Source organism: Lactuca serriola, chromosome 2, assembly GCF_051521515.1.
Source record: "Lactuca serriola cultivar US96UC23 chromosome 2, Lser_US96UC23_V15, whole genome shotgun sequence".
NCBI classification, from domain to species: domain Eukaryota; kingdom Viridiplantae; phylum Streptophyta; class Magnoliopsida; order Asterales; family Asteraceae; genus Lactuca; species Lactuca serriola.
The window spans coordinates 206,835,903-206,857,300 of NC_136409.1; the positions used below are offsets into that span (position 1 = coordinate 206,835,903).

Consider the following 21,398-nt stretch of genomic DNA (forward strand, 5'->3'; position numbering starts at 1 on the left):
AAAATTGTATGCATTTCGAATCCGATATGTATTGAAAAACCTAGGAAAACCCGATGTTTTCCTAATCCTTTGAAATCCATTAAGTTGCGTTGAAACCATTACAAAAATAGTAGTCTCATTCCCAGGCGACGTTGGATTATTTTTGAGCATGATTAATTACTACAAACCCGCATTACACAAACGCCCAGTTTATAGCAATACTAACGATCCCGAAGGCGTCGTCCGTACTAATCACGTTATCCAGCCGCCCTGACTACGTGTCGTCCCACATCCGAAGAGAAAGAGGACACGAAGGCCTCGATGACTCTATTAGCCGGTTGGGGATAAAATGTGTACGAGGGGTCCCCGACCCGCCTCGCAAAAATATGTAGACTTTACTAGAAATACCAAAGGACCCTTGGGGACCAATGGTATACGAGCCATTGAAAGTCCCTCTACGTTGTGCCAAGTCGGTGAAACCCAACACTTCATAGAAAAAATATGTCTCCGGGCCTTAAGATCAGGTCATTGGGCTAGCTAGGCCCAACAAACAAGATTTTACACTTTTAGGGCCCAAAGATGGTGCGTAGACGTCTGTGCACACTCGTATGTAAGTTAAGTTCCCAAACGTTATTTGTATGTATCGTAGTGTCGCCATGTTAGTAGTTTCGGATTTTCATTGGTTCGAGACCGAACCAATTCGTTTTACAACGATTTTGGTATTGTAGTGTATTGTATTTCGTCGATAGTCGCGGTACCATTATTTGGTCAAATTGCATGCATTGAATTAGTCTTGAAAATTTTCTGTTTTCAGCCCCTCCTTGTTTGTAAAATTTACTTTTTCAACCCTTTAATTTAAATACTTTCCGGTTTGGTCCTTAAATCAATTTTCTTGACATTTTAACACCAAAAATTATTGAAATAAATATTTTTCAGCATATTTTTCATAGAAAACAGCTTAAGTCCCTGGAATTTCAGTTTTCTCGGTTATAACCCCTTCTTTTCGCAATTTTGACAATTTTGGCCCAAATTGTGAAATTTTTGCAACTTTGGTCCTTTTTAAATTTAAAAAGCATTTTAAACCTTTGAAAAGGACTTGGATCACTTATGGTCCACTGTTTTACAGAAAATCACAGTTTTGGCCCTCCAAAACAGAAAAATTCGCATAATGGGCCTCATTGGGCCGAAAATGTCATTTTTAGCCCATTAAGCTTGAAATTTATGTTTTTAATCCTCTAAATGAGTAAATTTCCAGAATTTGTTTTATTGAAACTGTTTTGGCACACCTCATCCATCAGAATTCGTGATATGTCAATTTGGACCCTTGATTTTGTATTTTTCACATTTTAGGCCCAAAATTTGTGTTTTTAGCCCAAAGAAGATTGTTACTAAACTACTTAGCCATTTTTCTTGAAACACTTTGTATGTAGAAACATATTTGATGCAAAAATCATTTAACATAAGATATATCTCGGTTTTGAGGGGTTTTATGGCTAGATCCAACATTTTAGCACACAAAAGCATACATGTAAGCATGGAAATCATACAAGGCATACAAAACACATATAGATCTACACCTTCACTTGTATTCCCCCCCCCCCCCCCCACAAAACTCATAAAAACAGAAAATAGGGGGTATGAAGCTCACCTTGGGTGTGGGGGCTCGGTTTTGCAAAGAAAATGGAAGGAAAATGAAGTGATTTTTGGCCTAAGCACCCTTTGGTGAAGATTTCGACCTCTAGGATGCAAGATCACAAAAATGAATGAATTTAGAAGAGATTTTAATGAAGTAGAGGGAGTTAGATCATAAGTTAAACATTAACTTACCTTAGATGGTGAATTTCTTTAGGATGATTCTTATGCTTCAAGCCAAATTTTCGAGACTTTTGAATGGAGTGGGAGGATGATTTCTTGAGTAATTTGGAGAGAGTTTGTGAAGTGTGTGTGTTTGGGTTACTCTCGGCCGAATCAAGAAGGAAGAGGGAGGGAGAGAAGAAAAGACCTTGAGGTGATGTTTGCATGGAAGAATGAGAATGCATGGATGCTTGAAGGGTAATGCTTAGATATCCTCCATACAAAGATGATGTGTCATGCAAGAAGTCAACTCCTCCCTTTTATTTGGGCTTGGGCCGAGAATGGTGGGGGAAAAGAGGATGTTTGGGCCATAAATGCTTAAGCCCAATTTTCATGGTTAAATTGAGTGATTTTTGGTCCAAATAAATATAAAGGTGATTTTTATGACTTGTTAGGGTCAAATTAGGTTAATTATGGTTCATAGTCATTAATTTATTTCATTCTAGGCCCAATGTGGCCCAAAATGTTGAAATAATTTAGTGTGGGCCCAATTAGAGCCCAATGAGGGTTCTAAGCCCATGATAGTCTATTTGTAGTACTTGTATGATGTATTTACTTGAAGTTTTTGAAGTCATAATCATAGGTGTTACACATGTTCTTAAGCTTTTGATTCACATTAGCTTGAGTGTATAGATTACATGACACAAAATTTCCAGTTGTGACAGTATATACGGAAAAAGAAAATGTAGTATGGAATGGAAATGGGAATAGTCATCAGAAACAAACACCAAGAGTAAAAGAACTCGCATATTGCTCACCTCTCAAGGTTCTTTTTCTCTCTTTTACTAATATTAAATCTAGCCCTGATAGTTTGAGTTCCAAATCACCAGGTTTTATCAAATATAACAAGTTTTGAATTTAATGTGTTTTTCTGATAAGAATTTGAGAATTATTGCTTTTAGATATTTGATTCATGTGTTTTTGGGAAATTTAGCATCAAGCGTTAATTTTTCTGGCTTACATTATGATGTCAGATATTTGGGAAATCTAATCTTATTCGATTATTAAGATATTTTGCAAAAAGGCACTTACAATTTTTTACAATACAATTGAATTAACCTAAAAGATCTTGAATATTCTAGCAAACATTGTTAGTTTGGTTTCTCAGATAAAGTTTGGTCATGTAAAGAAAGCTCCAAAGGTAATTTACCTTTCTAATGATAAAAAAGGCTCTCATAAATATTCTGACATGTAGTTTGATATGCATCATAGGTCCAAGAAATTTGTAATATGTGTTATTGGGGTGCAACACCAATAAATGGTAAGGTAGCTTTTCAAGATAAATGATTTTAGCATTAGACCCTTATATCTATTTGTTTCTTTATTGCAGGAAAATGATAAGATTTTTTATGTCATACGGCTTCATCAAAGTGGCTTTATTAGAAAATTTGAATATTAAAATTGAAGTGTAAGCTGTATTATGGATTTTACTGGGGTTGAACAAAGTTCGTTGCTATTTCTGGATATTCTCCTTGGTACTGATAAATCACCTTGGTTGGAGTTGTCGACTGCCTCTTCTGATAAGTTGTGGTGTTTAATATTTCATGAGTTTTTTTTTATTGCAGGATGACGTTTGACCAATTTTCTACATTTTATAACTTTTCTTGATGTGCTCCTCCGTCTTGACAACATAACTTTCTCAGTTTTGAAAAGTGAAGCAAATGATATGAGATCAAAATATAGCTATTTTTAGGAAAACTGGACGGGTTGGTTCGACCAGTTCAACCAGGAACTTTCCTGGTCTGATTTTCAAAACCTTGCTTGTAGTATGATTTTGAGTTTGTTTTTTTTTGTTGTTGATTGTGTATGCAAGTTTTAAAATCAGTTTACAGGTTCTAAACTCTTTCAATTTTACAAGATCTAAACTTTGTCAAGTTAATCTATTTTCTGTAATTATTAGTTTGTATTTTAGACATTTGTGATGGTTTCTTTTAAAATACTATTTGGTGACTTCATATGGATTACATTTGAACTACAGAGGAGGAGGAAGTAGTATGAATTTTTTATGACACATAACTTTATTTTTTGTAGAAACAATCTTATAAAGAAGATGAATCAAGAAACAATTGCCCTAAAAAAAAGGACTAAAAGTTTAAGTAGTTAATTAGAAATTAATCAAATTATAGGATACAGATTATTGAAATGGGAAGATAAAAATTCATAGGGAAATGAATCAAGTGAAAACGTGAATTCTATATCTTTTGGCAAAATTGAAGAAGACTAGGGGTGAAACTACTCACCTAATCGTTGATTTCAGATAATTAATATCACTGATATGATATTAGTTTATTATGACTTTTTATTTTGTTTTGGTTTTTACTTTCTTTTTGTTCGTTAATTGGTTTTCCTTTTTTATAACGTTTTAGATTTTTTAATATTATTTTGATGGTTGTTAGCGTGAAATTATTTTAATAAAAATCTAAACAAAATTTATATCTTATTACTTTAATAAAATTTTACAAATCTTTTGCTCCGTGGTTTCCACGGGTTGTAACCTAATATATATATATATATATATATATATATATATATATATATATATATATATATATATATATATATATATATATATATATATATTCTCTATTTTACAGTAAATAAAAAAGGGCATAAAAATTTTATCTTGCCCTGATGTTATACATGTGTCAGCACAAACCATTTTAATATAATTTGGAATAAATTAACTCTAAGTTAAAAAATATATAAATAAAAGTAAGGTTGAACAAGTAGCTTTCTTCTATGATTTACAAATTATGCGAGAGATAAATTTACAAAAAAAAAAAAAAAAAAAAAAAAAAAACAAATGAAGGTAAATATTTACAAATTATCTACAGCAAGCTGGAAGTCCCCATCCTCCCGCAGGGTCCTCTCGGCATCCTTCTCTTCTTCACCATCAATAAGAAAGTATTTGTTCTTATCGATCGGCCTGAACATGAAGAACATGATTATATAAAACGCAACACTAGCAACTTCCTCCGCCCCATTAGCCACCCACTCGAACTTATAAGAAGATATCGTTTTCAGGGAATAAACAACCAGTCTTGTGAAATACAAGTATCCAATCACCAACACATAAAACTGCTTAAAAAGAGTCAGCTTCGCCAAATTCGTAGCAGCTTTTCCATCTGTCTTCGAGGTCTCCCTCAATAAACTAATCGACCAGAAGATAGGAAGAAGAATGGCGCAACAACAGATGAGATCTACCAACAAGAACAATTGGTTCCATGTTACCCAATTCTGAATGAATGGCCCAGTTTCCCCAATTACTGTGGAAGCTATGTTTGCTAAAACCTGAAGTGGGATCACAATCATTAGCACGTTCTTCTCCTTTTCTTGCAAGAATGGTTTCAGAAACGACCATCCAGTACCGATCAACACGATCACGGTGAACAAAAGCACCGCCTTCAAGAACTGAAACGTGTAGAACAACACATCCCATCCATGGGCTGTACCTGTAACTTTTACCTTATGTTTCTCCTCCGCCGCACATAGTAAGTTGAGTGATTTCAGGATCAGCAACACGGCCATCAGGAAATGGATCCGGTGAACGGATCCTTTGTTGTTAAAGCATTCGAGTATCCAGAGAACTAGGAAACACAGGTAAATGATGGAGAAAAGGAAGTAAAAGGATGGGAGCTGTGTTTGGCCGGCGGATAAGTAATCTCTGTGGTTGCCATCGTCGGTATTGTAAAGCTCTGTGCGGACGTTCATTGAAACAAGGGATTCACGGTTGCAATTAGCGAAGAAGAGAGAGTACTCGTCGGGGTAGTTAATTGGGTAGGATTTATTGAGCGAGGAATGAGGCGGAGGAGATAGATCCTGGAAGGTGAAAAGAAGGGAGATATATTTGGAATCGACTACACAGAAATTAGGTTTTCGCTTAAATTCGGTAAGAACTTGGTTTAACGAACCTTCGGAGAGAAGGAAGAAACCAAGGCGGGAGGGATCAGCTTGTGACAGGTCAGAGGTGACGGAGACGGAGGAGATGGCGACGGAGGCGAATCCTCTGTGCGTGAATCCGAACTTCTCAAAAAGGATCATGGGGCGATTGTCTGATTCGACTTTTAAGGATTTGATCTCCGCCGTGACCGGTGGTGCGAGGAGGGAGAAGGCGGAGATGAGGAGGCAAAAAACAATCGACCTCGTCATTTTGAGATTCACCGGCGGTGGGAGTTCGGAGACGCGGGAATTTCTTAAGAACAGCCTTTGAAACTCCTTCCCCAAACAGCCCTTCGTTTATTCGACTATTTTCCTTTTGTTCCATTTTCATTTATGAGGCCATTTACATTTCGACCGTAAAATAAAAATAAGAAAATTTGATTAGTTTTTTTATATTAATGGACTCTATTTGTTTGATCGTCTGCAAAATCAATATTTATTTGCAAACTTGGGACATATATAAAACGATAAACGGAACCATAATCCATTAGGTAAAATTAGAACAACCCAAACCAACCTATAGTCAATTATTGACAATATTTTAAAAGATGATCACATAGTGTAGAGATGATAATATAAAACAACGGTAACAGACCCGATAATCTTATTGAGATGAGATAGAAGGTAGATGTCAGCAGTCATGTCTTTCATTGTTGCTTTCAATTGATAGAACGACCGCATCACAAAGGTTACAAACATAAGAGAAAATATTTTCGAATATCTATTTTCCTGTGTATGTGTAGTTTGAGATCGAAACTGTGTCTGAAAGAGACTAGACTTCTAGTAACAGTAGGTACGTCTTCAGTTGAGGAGAATTGTTCATAAGTAATGGTTATGAGCTCATTTTTATTCCGGTTCAAAAGATGTAATTCATTATGTTGCACTAGTGGATTGAATAACATTTTTAGTGCCAACAAAGTGCATGATCCTAAGTACGAGAACAAGACAAGACAAGGAAAATGTAAGTAAAAAACATGGAGAAACAAAATGAAGAGAATCAAAATCTTTGTGAATGATTCTGAGACCCTGCAAATGACAATATAGTGTTGAGTAATTAATTTTAATTTTCATAATATTCCTTTTATATTTGTTACAAACCATGAGTTATAATTATTAGATACTAGTTGTTTTTTTTTATTATTTAGAGATAAAATCTCTCTATAGTAATAAAAAAATTGTTTTGTTTTGTCATGTGTCACTATAATACACTTCCTAATTAATATCATGTGAAATTCCATTTTAAATTACAAGGCTTTAGTTTCGGTAACAATCAATCCTTTTATTTGCCTTTCAAACGTCAAATCCCTTAATATTCTTTATACTACCATTGACGGCGAGTTTGTAACCGCCCAACACATCTCAGCCATTCAAACTCCCTTAACTTTCAATCTCAGCCACTTACAGTTGCTATAGGGCAGTTCTTCCCGCGTTGGAACCAACAACTTCCCCTCCCCAGTACGTCTTTAACCTCCCCGATACGTCTTCAGCCTCCACAACCGGTGATTAACTGCATACGTCACGACTCAATTGTGTGTCGGGGTTTATTTGATAATGAATATAAGAGTGACCCTTTGGATCCCGAGTATACCTTTTTTCTTTCCCTTCGCGATCTCCTACTCCTAAATTGATTTCATTTATTGTTGCATGTTTCTATTGACGTTGCCTTCTTCCCCAAATTATTATTGTGGGTTTTGCTTAGTGGTGTCAAGTTAGTACTCTATAAGAGTTCAATTTCATTTTATTCCATTCTCTCGCATGCATAACTTATACTCGGGCGATCACTACCAGTCGACAAGAGGATCAAATTGAAGATTAAAGAATATGCTTTCCGACCAACATCAACCCTTACTCGCTTCCGATGAACAAGAAACTGCCTATGATCCCACCGAAAAAGTACATGTTGGGTTAGTCTTCAACTCTCTCCACTTTTTCTTTCTCCCGACATTGCTTCCTTCTTTAAAATTGTTCATACATTTGCTTAGAGAGAAATCACTTCTATTTTTGCGATTGGCATTTTTTGTGCCAAAAGCATTGATGAAGCAGGTCTTAAATGGCGAAGAAGAGCTTGAATCGTGAGCTAAGGTTAACTAAATCATGAACAACTTCCTCCTACCATCTAGCACAATTCTCGTGTGCCCTAAGTATAACTCTTTGAATGTATTCTTACACAACCCTATAACAAGTACTATTTACTTCCTTCTTTTAATTTTTCAGGTTTAGGGATAGCTTGGTACAGGAGATGGGCTTCAAATATAATAAAGGAAATGATTACATCATAACCTGTCTTTAGAGTGACAAGATATGAAGCTTTTTTTACACTTTTTTCATGAGTTACGACAATGTTAGATCTTGAACACTTTCTTTGTTTGATGAAGATTTTTATTGATTTTACTAAAACACATAACTGTTTCTTGCTTTTGTTTTTCTATCTGTAAATAATAGGTGTGTGTGTGTGTTAATTTTAATGGACCAATGTCATCAAATTTGTGCCTTCATAATTATTATGAAGCATAGTGTCTTTATATGATAGGTATGTATTTTGTTATGTGTATTTCTACTTATTTGTGCTAATTTTATTCAAAGGAGCCAAAAATTAGATAAGGGGTACACATATAGTTTAAGTTCAAAAGAGTATTTTCATAAAGTTACTTGAGCATCAATATCCCCTTATGAAGTACCAAGTGCCTCCCAAGCTACCTGTGGGTCCTATACTACTATATACAATGGGGTAAATCCCATGTCTGGTATATTCACATAGATGTTATGTATTTTTGTGAATCAATGTTTCAAAGTTTTTGAATTTTAGTATAATGTGGTTACTATTTTTATGTGTTTATGATGTCAATTATATAATTTTTGTGAATTGAAATAAATCTTCAATGGTTGTTTGGTAAATGACCCACTTACATATTTTTCTTCTCATCTTTTGGTAAGTAGCTTATGAATGGTACAAAAGTCAGTTTCTAACTTACAAATATATCTGATATTTATATTTTACTTTGTTTTTGCAAAATTTCATTCAATGGTGCAGGAATGGAGCTGAAAGAAGATGCCAAGTCTGCACTAGTAACTTTACTTTCTTTGATTTTACTTGAACTGCCCTTCGGTTATTGTTCATAACATATTTGTCCATTTTCTTCAATTATGCAGCCTAAATAAATATTCTTTGATGTTAAGAATTAGGTTAATAATACCCTGGGTTTTGGGCTTTTATAGAGGTCTAATGTCTCCCCAGTTTGGAAAGATTTCTCAATTACATGCTTGTGTTCATAATCCCACGGGTGTTGAGCCAACACTTGAACAATGGGAGCAAATAAGACAATTGATTAGATCCAAAAGTATCTTACCATTTTTTTATAGTGCATATCAGGTGAGTTTTAAACTTTTATGTTTAACAAAGACTATTTATATTTAGTGCTAAAGATTTGGCTCTTGAATTTTTTATGGCTTTGCAAGTGGAAGTCTGGATAAAGATGCTCAATCTATTCACATGTTTGTTGGTGATGGTGGCAAATGTTTTATAGCTCAAAGTTATGCTAAAAATAAGTGCCATTATGGGGAAAGAGTTGATGCTTTGAGCATTGTAAGTCATCGCCTTTTCACATATATGTTTTTTGTTTGCTATGATGAGGATAATGAGGGCATTAATGTCTTTTGCACATACCTAGACATTAAGAGCCAGTCATGTCCCACCTTCTTAAAGAATTATAGAACATATTATCAACACTAACATTTTATAAAGAATACATGTCTTCTTGCATTAATAATATATCAAATAATTACATTGTATGATTGTGATACAAATAACATTCTTGAATAATAACAAAATTCTGAAAGAATAACAAGTGTAATTCTTTAAAACATAACAAAATTCTTAAAATGTGAGTGTGATCAATCTTTGATTCGTTCTTCAATCATTTCCTATCATGTCTTCAAACCATTCTTCAATCAATTCCTATAAAAAAATGCAACAAAAACTAAGAATGGTTAAAAAAATATCGTATTCTTTAAGAATGACTTTACTGAACCTGTTCATTCTGTGGAAAAAAATCATAGCAAATCTATTACAAAAAAGGCAAACACAAATTCTAAAAGAATCATTAACTTTAAAGTGCAATTACCATTACTGCACTACCACTATTTTGACAGAATATATATATATATATATATATATATATATATATATATATATATATATATATATATGCCATTTTAAATTTTGACAAAATGCATACAATATTTTAAATTGGCAATCTGGGTTTTGTAATTCTGATAGAATATAGCAAACATTAAAAAATTGTAACTTATTCTAATAGAATGTAATCTTCAAAGTATAAATTTCGATAGAATGTAGTAAACATTAAAAAAAATGTAATTTACTCTAACAGAATGTAATCTTCAAATCAATATATTCTAACAGCATGTTATTTTACTTATCCAATCTTGCAATGTTTTTTTATTTTTCCTGTCTTGACAAATAAACTAATTGACATATAAATAATTAACCAAAAACATAATCGGAAGACATGAATAAAAAAATACCTAGATTTCACCGGAGAAGAAGAATCAGCGACCACCACCACATCCTCTCCACCTCCTGACCTGCTTCGATCGGAGCAACAGCCCCACCCCGTTGCTTCTCCCTTTGTTCTTCGGTCTAGTCACTCATCGGAGATCTATACCTCCTCCCCTCGCTTTCTTTCTCTTCTGTTCACATCGATCAAGGCCTATGAAGATTCGACTTCATCGTTGATTTCTTTGCCCCATCGGAACCCCTCCCGCCCTCTGATCGAACCTCTAGCACATCTCCCCTTCTACGGTAGCCCAAAACCTCCGAAACCCCGCTGAATAGCAGGGACCAATGTTGGGAAAACGAGAGGGAGGATAAATCGTTGTATACGTGATCGGCTAGGGTTTTCTTCCAACAGATTTTGACTACATCCCATATTTAAAGGAATAATAAAGAATATATTAATTATCTACCATATTTAAATATGTCAAGATTACTATAATACCTTTAAATGATTTATTTAATAATTAATTATTTCTTGAATTGTTATTGGTGCATACAGTTACACAATAGTTGTCAAAAACATTTGAACCTATATATATATATATATATATATATATATATATATATATATATATATATATATGGTGATTTGATGGATTTTCCTTTTTGTTAATTTGATATGTTATTCCTAATAGGTTTGTAGGAGTGCAGACATGGCAAGTAAGGTGGAGAGTCAGTTAAAACTTGTTTATAATGCCCTGTACTCAAGTCCACCTATCCATGGTGCTTCAATTGTAGCTACTATTCTTAAGGACAGGTAAAAAGGCATTTACATCTTTTGCACACATTGTTCTCTATCTTTTATTGGGTGCAAATAAGTTAGGGTGAATTTGCGTTTGCAGAAAGTTGTATGATAAATGGAGCCTTGAATTGAAGGTAATAGCCGATCGTATCATTACCATGCACAAACAACTTTTTGATGCTTTATCTGTTAGAGGTATTAATTATGTTTGTGTTTTGGAGCTTTCTTTATTTTGTTTTTTCATTTTCTTATGTTTTCATTTTTGTGAGTTGTGTGTTGGCAAGGACACCTGGCGACTGGAGCCACATTATAAAGCAAATTGGGATGTTTACATTCACATGTCTTAACACAAAGCATTAAGCAAGTCACCTTTATGACAAAAGAATTCCACATCTAAATGACATATGATGGGTAACAACTAACAATTATCTCTTTTCTTACTAATACATTCTACTTTGATAATTATGTTCTACACAATTATCACATTATAATTTTATTTTTTTTACTATAAATAGGAAGAAATAAAAGTAGGATGTTATAACTTACAATAATAATAATTAATAAACAGATGAAAGAAAGTAGATTGCTATTTCTTACAAATGGAAAACATGTAGACGTATTAACATGGCGGGTTGAAGCCCAAGGACTGTTCCTCACCTTGCAGATGCGATACATGCTCCTGTAACCACTGTTGGTTATATTAAGTAAGTTGGTTGCTAAATTTTAATTATATTCCTTTTTTAAAAAAAAATTCATCCATTTTAATTATTGTTGTTTTAATAATGGACTGATGACTCAATTGTGTGTTGTTTTAGAGAGAATAAACGTTTATATTTTGTTAACAAATATTTCCTCTGGTTCGGTTTATATATTTAAACATTTTTCCGGGTAAAACTTAATTTCAAAATTGCAATTCTTGATATTTGTTTTTATGTGATTAGAAAAAATTGTTTTACATAATTGCCGTCACATGTTAAGTTGGTTCTTAATTTGATAGATATTTCAAACTGTATAATTTTCATTATTTTCCAATTTCTTCATATATATATATATATATATATATATATATATATATATATATATATATATATATATATATATATTCTCATTTCCATTTATAATACTTGTAGACTTCATCAATTACTCCTTGAAGAGCGATGAGTCGACATAAAAGGGTTGAGTCTCTAATTTTAATTGGTTAATGAAGCTACCAATTTTCCTTTGACTCCTTTGCGGTTCACATTTCCCCCTTTCTGGCTCAATGTACAATTTCCTTGCTATTAAGCTATAATATTTCCTCTTTACAATATCTAATTTAAATTGATGGTTTTAGCATTCCAATATTCCTAATTGTGATGTTATTGAAATGCTTTGTCTATACAATTTGAACTTTCTCCATTATGTCCAAACGTTTAATAAATTTGCTAAATTTTCCATTTATTCGAGTCACATCATGTTCTAAAATACCCATGAAACATCATTTATCATTAAATTCATCGTTATACCAACATACTTCCTTTGATTTGTTTATTATAACATTTTTCCTTTTTTTAAAGTTCTTAACATTGTGTTTGATTATGTTAAAAGGGGAATACGAATAGTTGAGATGGAAGCCCATTTATAGTACATACTGATCGGTTATTGAACACAATGCATCTGTTGGTGTTGGTTTATGTAATTCAATAGTATAAGGGGAAAATGGACATTTTAATATAATCCGTAGGGGTATAATTTGGCAGGGCAAAACTGTCATTTTTATATAATTAGCTTACAAAACTATCTTTGTTGTTTTAATGATTTGTTGCATTTCCACTTTTAAGGGGTATTTTGGACCATTTCTGCATTTATTAAAGAAAATCCATATTTTTTTATATTGTTTTTATATCAATTTTATTTGATTGGTTGCACACAGCAAAATCAATTTTATCTAATACTAAAAATGTAAAAATAAACAAAGTAAAGAGATCTGCGTGTATGGTTCTGGTTGGTGCCACGTGTCAGGTCTCCGTTTGTCCGTGTTGCCTTGTCTCTCGCCGCTCTAGCCATGCCACGTGTCAGCTATTGGATGGTTCATGCATCGCAAGTCCTTAGATGAAGTTAGATTTTGACGTTCTTTATATGCATGTTTTCGATTTTACGATTACTATGAATTTTGTTTAGATTACTCGGGCTAATAATCAACATATATCCAATCACTTTTTACGACACACTTTGTTGTATAGGGCTGAACGCGAAACTTCGAAGAATCATAACTTCTTCATACGAAGTCGGATTTAAGTGTTCTTTATATCTACAGAAATTGTATTGACGTCTACTACGTGTTTATGATAATTATTTGGCTAAAAGTTAATATATTCTACTTTGAATTTTATAAACAAACTTTTATATTAAATTCTACTGTACAGTGAAAACAGGGTGTTACATCACCTGAGTATTTATTCGTTTAACTACAGGGTGCTACAGTGGTACTCAAGGTATACCCACTTGGTGTTGTTATTTGATAGTGGAGTTTGTATGGACATTATCAATAATGGGAATGTACTTTGTTAAAAGTTATATTTTGCCCCATCTGAATATTGATGTTTTATTGTTTCGAGAAGGTATGAGTTTGTAAATTTGTTCATGAGACGAGTGTTCACCATACATTCTCGGTATAATGTAAAACCCTAAGACTGTACTTACTAGGCTTCTCATAACCTAACCCACTTGTTGATAAATTTTTGCAGGTTAACAGATTTTGTCAGAAGATTAGAAAACTCATAAGATTTAGAGTTTTAGAAGGCCTTTGAGAGAGAGAGAGAGAGAGAGAGAGAGAGAGAGAGAGAGAGAGAGAGAGAGAGAGAGAGAGAGAGAGAGAGAGAGAAGTCACTGACTTCTTTTATCTTATTTTATAATTAAAAAAAAGTTAAAAATAAAAAAAAAAAATTAGAAAGAGTAAACAAGTTATTTTATTTTCCAATTTTAAAAAAATGTTAAAAATATTAAATATAAAACAAATTACATCATTCAACAAGACCAACTTGTAAGAAATTAAAACCACAAAAACCATCTATATAAAAAAAGTAGTCAAAAATTAAACGGATGAAATTAAGTAAACTAACAATTATAAATTAGTTTTTAAAAGAAAAAAACTTTTTTTTTTCTAGTGTTTGAAAAATAGTCATTATCTCACAAATACCTCATTCTAGACTGTTTCTATTTCAGAGTTTTTTTTTTCAAAGAAATATCTTTATTTATATACGAAATGTTTATTTTGAGGTGTCTAAATGAACCCTTACTCTCAAATGTTTCATTCCTAATTTGATCTCATCTCCAAGTTTAACTCAGACGTAACTCTCTTCTTTTTGGGTGTGAAGCAGTGTCAAACAAAAATACCCAACAAGCATTAGCTCTCCCTAAAAATGAGGTGATCCGGCCGCACCTTTCAGTACGGCTACCTTGTTACGATTTCACTACATTAACTAGCCCTACCTTCGACATCCCCCTCATTGTGGTTACGGTAACGACTTCGGGCATGGTCAGCTCCCACAGTGTGACGGACGGTGTGTACAAGGCCCGCGAACGGATTCACCGTTATATGGTCGACCGATGATTACTAGCGATTACGGCTTCATGTAGGCGAGTTGCAACCTGCAATCCGAACTGAGGACGGGTTTTGGAGTTAGCTCACCCTCGCAGGATCACGACCTTTTGTCCCCGCCATTATAGCACGTGTGTCGCCCAGGGCATAAGGGGCATGATGAATTAACGTTAAATTTCAGAGTTATTTATTTATTATTATTTTTAAAGAAATATCTCTATTTATGTCTGAAATGTCTATTTCAAAGCGTTTAATGTCATTGTTTTCAATAAAATATATGATTTTATGCATTTATATGGTATATAGTTCATATTTAGTGTGTTTGTTTAATTTTTTGTTAGATTTAAATAAAAAATGATTTTTTTCTTGAAATTCCGAAATTGTTTATCAGATTTCAAACTCATTATTCAAATTCTATTTTTTTTTTTATTTTTAAATCCAGAATACTAGTCCGAAATTCTGAAATACATTTATTTTGTCGGGAAAGAAAAATATTTTTTTGTTGGTCGAAAATATAACTCCGAAGTCCGAACTAATAAACAAACTTCCATAATCCGTAGACAAGCGAGTTAGAAAGCGGTTTTGAGTGGCAAATCAGTAAATTTAGTAAAATGAAAGCGAAACGAAAGGCAAACGGCACGTACGAAACAAAGCGTTCAACCAAATTCACAAACCTATTATTTACCGATACCAATTCAGCTACCCGCGCCAATCTCCTCCTCCTCCCGTTTCGATCACCGGAGAAACAAATAGAAGAAATTCAGCTCTTGTTGCTCTTCGCAATTGCTTTTCTCTTTCACATTTTGAATAAGGTCGTACAATTTGGTACCGATGGCATGGCTAAGATCGGCGATGAACAGGGCTGCGGAAGTAAGCGGCAGGTCCGCTTTCAGAGATGTGGTTCGCTCTCACACCGGTTACATCAGCCTCCCTGGCAATGCAGACTCCAAGGACGACAAGAAGTTGGTAGACCGCGTTAACCTATCTCATCCTTTTCTTCCGTCTCACATATACACGTGCATGTTATCGATAGATATTGCCTCTCTCTTTCTTAAATATACCCCCTTCAATCCAAAAGTTTAGGTGCAAGTCACTCATCATGGCTGTTCATATAGTTTCTGTAATCATCAGATATCTCAAATTTAGGAGCACGCATCCTGAATATTGTAATTGAAAAAAATTGTAGAAAATTTTACGAAAATTCTTATGAACTTGCCCTTTTAAATTAGTAAAAACTGGTGATAATGAAAGAAAAGTGTTACGTAGTGCAGAATTTTGTTAAGATCCTGTGAAACTAATGTCAGATGCCAAACTTAATAATGTTTTTAGAAACGTTAAAAGGTTATTCATACCGATTATATTGGGAAGGACTATCTTAGGTACATATAAGCATTATTGAATCCATGTTCTCATATATGCTATGGCTTTTGAAGTCCTATTGTGCTACAAAATTGCAGAAAGCTCGGAACATGAATAGCTACAAGGAGGCAATTAGAAGGCTTGAAGAGGTTTCTGTCTCTTCTAAAGGGGAAGAAAGAGTTCAACTGCTAAGAAGATGGTTAGTTTCTCTAGGAGAAATTGAAAGACAAAATGCAGTTTCAACTGAGAATGATGAGAAAAATTCCAAGGAAATTTGTACACCAAATGATAAGAATCATTCTCCTGGAAATCCAGATGTTGTAAGTGAGAAAATATTGCCCTATTTTTGTTGTTCTGCCATTTTCATGTTGCTCCAATTGCTAAGTGTGCACCAGTTAAACATTTGCAATTTATATATAGGCTTTAGATTCTTACTGGGACATAGAAGACTGCATTTAGTTGGATTTTCTCAGTTGCTTTATGTGAGTTTTTTTAGCAGTGCATCATGTAATCTGATTGCTTATTTATCCATCACTTATATTGACAGGAGCTATACTATGACCCAAATCTTGGTGTATCACCAGTGAATTTCCGTGATGTTTTGCTGCACAGTCAAGCTCTTGAAGGCATAACAATGTCTATGGTAAGTGTTCATCAGAAAAGTCTTCTCTAGTACTTGATATTCGTTTATGAATAGTAAGGCACCTAAAGTCCTCTCATCATTTTATGTGAATTTTTATCCTCTTGTATGTCTGTAGTTGATGATGCATTCTTTGAGTACTATATCAGTTGATTATTTTTGCTGATTCATGGAGTTTAACCGCAGGTTCACTCTTTTGTCTGACTCAGATTGTTGGAGCACCAAACAAGGAAGAAATCTTGCTACTACATGAGCTATTTGGGTGATATTTCCTACTTCTATGATTCATTTGTTTTGACCCTTTATGTGTTCAATAAATGCTTATTCAGAAGGATTTTCTAATATACAAGTTCTTCTGAACACATGATGTGGTCTGTATATGAATCAAATTTAGCTGTTATCTTTACCCCTCTTCTGGATGTAGGCTGTGTCTTACAGGAGGGGAGGAAATCCATGATGTAATTGTGAACAGGATCCTAGATTTGTCAAAAGCTTTCTCAGTTTATGATGATGAAGTGCTGGTAAGGTTGTTATTTAGTCACTTCATATGTTGCTGTCTACAGTATATGAGCAACAATGTTTATACACCAAGACTTTCTTGTCTCAGGCAAAGAGGAAAGAATTGCTTCAATTTGCTCAAGATGCAATTGCTGGGCTGAAATTAAATGTTGACATATTGAGGTTGGTATGGAATTAGTTTCATGTTTCTCACATGTATTTGGTTTCAAACTCCATCACATACCTTTAGGAACAAGCTTTAGTGCATACATTATACTCTGGGAATCATAGAGAATGGAATTATAATCTTTGATTATATGAAACATGTCCAGACAGAGTGCATAAATATATATAGGTATCAGAAGTCTAAATGTATCGCTAGATGAGTTTTATCTATTTTAAATGAAGTATTGATGTACAAATCTCTATTTCTTTTATTATAACTACATAATTTGATTTTCCTGTTTCATGATGCACCCCCAGAATAGATTCTGAAGTCTCAGAAATACATCGAAACTTGAAAAAGTTTGAACATCACCAACTTTCAATTGAGAGTGATCCAACTTCTTTGGATGCAACAAACGATGTAACATTGGAGGTCAATTCAATAGAACTTTTAAGAATATTAAGGTGGTTTCAGTTTTGTTGAAGTCATGACATTTTGTTGTTGCAGGTTATAAAAGAATCTGTTTCCCCCATTCGACTTTGCTGTAGGCTGGAGTCACTTCTACTTAAAAAGAAATTGTTGAACAGTGGGGATACACCAAACGATCATGCTTGTAAAGTAAGCTTTTCCCTAATTTCCATTTTGTAGTTTGCACCATATATATATTATATATAAATTGAGGTAATGGTTTCACAAGAAGTAGATAGAATTTATTTCTCACAACTGGTCACATGGTATTAGAGCCTTGATACAACCATCAAGACATACAATGAGCTTTTGTTATCAGTTACTGTAGGGATGGTATTTAGTGTAACCTGGATATTTATAGTACTCTCTACAACATTAAATAATCAAGTTATTTTTTTTTTATTAATGATTATGCAGATTGATAAACTAAAAGTTCTTTCGGAATCTCTTCTAAGCTCTGCATCCAATTCTGAAAAGCGCGTATCTGATCATCGGTAATTAGTTATCTCACTTCTTTTCTCTTTGTATTTATTTATTTGTACAGTCAACACACTACTGATGTTAACTTGTGAAATTTCATCAACTTATAATTTTTTTTGATTTTATGTTTTTCTCACATATAAACACCCTGGATTCGGTTATATTGTGCAGCAAACTCAAGTTACTTACAGAGTTTTTTGACCTCTCTCTTATTGTTGTCTGAAAATGATACAGAAAAACTTTTCTTTTATTTCTATCAATGTTAAATTCCTTTAAACCTTATAATATATCTACTAATCTACCTCTATTTTGTTATCAGGCAACAAAAAGAAGAAGCCCTTTATTTTCGTGTAGCCAAAACTAGTGAAGTCACCCAAATTGAGAAGGTATGACCTTTCAAATCCTCCTATTTTTACTTCAAGAAGACTGAAAATGTCATTGCAATTTCCAGGAGTTGGGAGCTGAAATTAATGAACTTGAAAAGCAAAGAGACAAACTTGAAACTGAATTAAAGAAGGTGCCTTCAGCCTTCTTATTAATGAGCATCATATATATATATATATATATATATATATATATATATATATATATATATATATATATGTTAGTGTGATTGTCTGAAAGTAAATCCCTGTTTAGGTCAAAAACTTGTTGGCTGTTGCAAATTGTCGTCTTCAAAATGCCACAGAAGAAAGGGAACAGTTTGATGATGCTAATAATCAGCTTCTTGTACACTTCAAGTCAAAGGTTGGAATGTCTTGGTCCCAATACAATTTAAGGTTTAAAAAACTTAGGATAATTTCATGACATTTTACAATTCCATGTTATAAACCCTAATCTGAATTTTTCATGATCATGGCATAATAGGAGGATGAACTCTCGAAAGCAATTATTTCGTATAGAGTAGAAGCAGATACTTGTAATGCATTTGTTGAGTTTCTAGAAGCTGCTTGGGATTTCCAGTATTCTTTTATGGAGGAAAAGGAAAAGAAGGTCAAGTATGTAATTTCTAATTATGTCCATATTCAAGTGTATATATAAATTCTCTTACTGAAAAATACTCTGTTTTATTTCGACATACTCAAGTGATGAATTGGAGACTCATGAAGAATACTTTATAAATGTGGCTAGGAGTCTTTTATCTGCTTACAAGGTAATTAATTATAAACTTGTTAAACTCCATTTTAACTTATCATGTAATCTATAATCTCATTGCATCTTTACTTGTTTTGTATATTTTGGTCATATAAGGATGCACTGGGACCTGCTATCGCCATTTTGAGGGAACATGCAAAGAACTTGAAAAGGTAAGAATTTCTTTTTGTTTGTAAATTAGTTTATGTGGATAGAAAAGAGAAGTGCTTTTTTTTTATCAAAATTTGGGCTTACAGTTTTGGAAATGTGGTAGGTATGAGAAAGCAATTGACCCAGATGAAGAATTTTTACAAGATATCGAACAAAGAAAAAGCCTTGAACATGCATATCTAGCTGCAGAAACCAAGGTGTATTTTAATTTTACACATTCTGATTATTTTTTGGCCTAAAAAGTAAAAACACTGATGCACTTTTTTTTTAATGTTTTCATTTGGTGCAGGTTATTACTATCTTTGGTGCAGCAGATAGTGTTAAAGAGCAGTTTTACCAAGCAATTGATAATGTTTTTAGGTAAGACGAATTCATTTTTTTTTCAATAATATAAAGATTTTGTTTCAATGTGTTGGTTGATGTTGAGCAGGAAAGTTATTGAACCAGTTCATGATTTATGCGAAGCTATTGAAAACATAAAAATTGAGTTCGAATCTTTAGCCAGACCATATGTGAGTAAAGATAAGTCAAGTCATGTAGAACAGACAGTGTCAAAGGAAAGCCCACAAAAAGGCGTATCACCATCTTCCAAACGTGTGCTTACAGTAGATATAAAATCAATCCTTACACAAAAACTGGTTATACGATCTCCAAAAAAGAAAGCATATATACCCTTAGGTGGCAGTTCAGAAAACTCCCCATCAAATCCAAATGATGATCAAGAGGAGGATGAGGAGTCATCAACCCCAAATAAAGAAGCATCAAAATCGGCCTTGGAAATTGATAAAGAAAATAAGGAAGAAACCAATATGTCACAACATCCTTGTACTAGTGAAAATGAGAAGCTTCTAGAACCTTGTAAAGAATCAGGGAACTTGGCCTTGGAACTTTCTACAAGTAATGATGAAAATAAAGAGAAATCAAAAACCAAAGAACGTAAGAAGAAGAAGAAGTCTCAAAGTTCCTCAAGTGAGAGCAACAAGTCATCATCAGAATAGGCCAAGTTGAAAATCTTATGATATACATTCCACATCTTTGTTTCATTTAGATTCCACACAGGAGTAACCTGAATGTGAATTTTATGCAAACAGGTAAGTAAAGTGGGGATGATTTTGACACTAAATACAGAAGCCAAAGCTTGTAAGTTGTAAATCAATCACATAGAAATGGTACATTTCATATATTCATAGATGATTAGATTTATAGTTACATTGTTTTCTGAAACATAGAACATCATGTTATAAGTTGGATCTCAGTCTCTGAAATAGATTATGCACATCTGGTAAATGGCTAGTTGATTTAGTTACTACCTTTTTTAGCAACAAAGATAAATATAAAAAATTGTGATTCAGTTAAGTTATTAAAGGTTTGTCAGATGAGTCGAGTGGGGCATCTGTGAAAGTGGGCAGTGTTTGCAGCAGAAGGTAGACACGAGGGTATGGACTCAAGGTCAGACCCAATAGCCCCTATTAAGTCTAGTCGCATTTCCTAATATTTCTTTAGATTACATTTGAATCAATAAACGACAACCATTAATTATTACTATATTTTTTCAAAGAGATGGTGTGTCTTACTGAGTGAGTGAGTCGGGTAACTCGGTTACAAACATTAGGGAAATTGGGGAGATAGATTACATATGCATATGAACAAAACAAAAAAATGCAGAAATCATGGACCATTATTTTGAAAAAGACAATGGTAGCTAGGCATTATTCATCGTTTTATGTTTTAGTATTACATATACTATATTATGGCCTATTGACTCTTGCGCTCAACCTTATAATAATAACAATAATTATTACCATAGATTCACAA

At 33.4% G+C, this 21,398-nt stretch overlaps 1 protein-coding gene, 2 long non-coding RNA genes and 1 pseudogene across 3 annotated transcripts; 3 read left to right on the forward strand and 1 right to left on the reverse strand.

Moving 5' to 3' along the window:
* Positions 1–4,637: 4,637 nt before the first annotated feature.
* LOC145090753 (protein CANDIDATE G-PROTEIN COUPLED RECEPTOR 7 pseudogene) lies at positions 4,638–6,050 on the reverse strand (annotated as a pseudogene).
* Positions 6,051–7,130: 1,080 nt separating this feature from the next.
* On the forward strand, positions 7,131–8,222 carry LOC145090755 (uncharacterized). The gene is made up of 3 exons (XR_013701746.1): positions 7,131–7,676; positions 7,802–7,854; positions 7,987–8,222. It is a non-coding gene; the product is annotated as an uncharacterized LOC145090755 (long non-coding RNA).
* A 2,974-nt stretch (positions 8,223–11,196) lies between these two features.
* Positions 11,197–12,358, forward strand: LOC145090756 (uncharacterized). Its single transcript, XR_013701747.1, has 3 exons — positions 11,197–11,498; positions 11,656–11,791; positions 12,218–12,358. It is a non-coding gene; the product is annotated as an uncharacterized LOC145090756 (long non-coding RNA).
* A 2,920-nt stretch (positions 12,359–15,278) lies between these two features.
* LOC145090002 (uncharacterized) lies at positions 15,279–20,900 on the forward strand. The gene is made up of 19 exons (XM_079028362.1): positions 15,279–15,548; positions 16,125–16,346; positions 16,526–16,533; positions 16,653–16,669; positions 16,853–16,928; positions 17,091–17,187; positions 17,274–17,347; positions 17,648–17,762; positions 17,838–17,948; positions 18,216–18,292; positions 18,598–18,664; positions 18,730–18,795; positions 18,918–19,025; positions 19,146–19,276; positions 19,365–19,431; positions 19,530–19,585; positions 19,687–19,780; positions 19,873–19,943; positions 20,014–20,900. The coding sequence occupies exons 1-19, from the start codon at positions 15,279–15,281 to the stop codon at positions 20,579–20,581; spliced, it is 2,295 nt and encodes a 764-aa protein (XP_078884488.1). The 3' UTR covers positions 20,582–20,900.
* Positions 20,901–21,398: the final 498 nt, after the last annotated feature.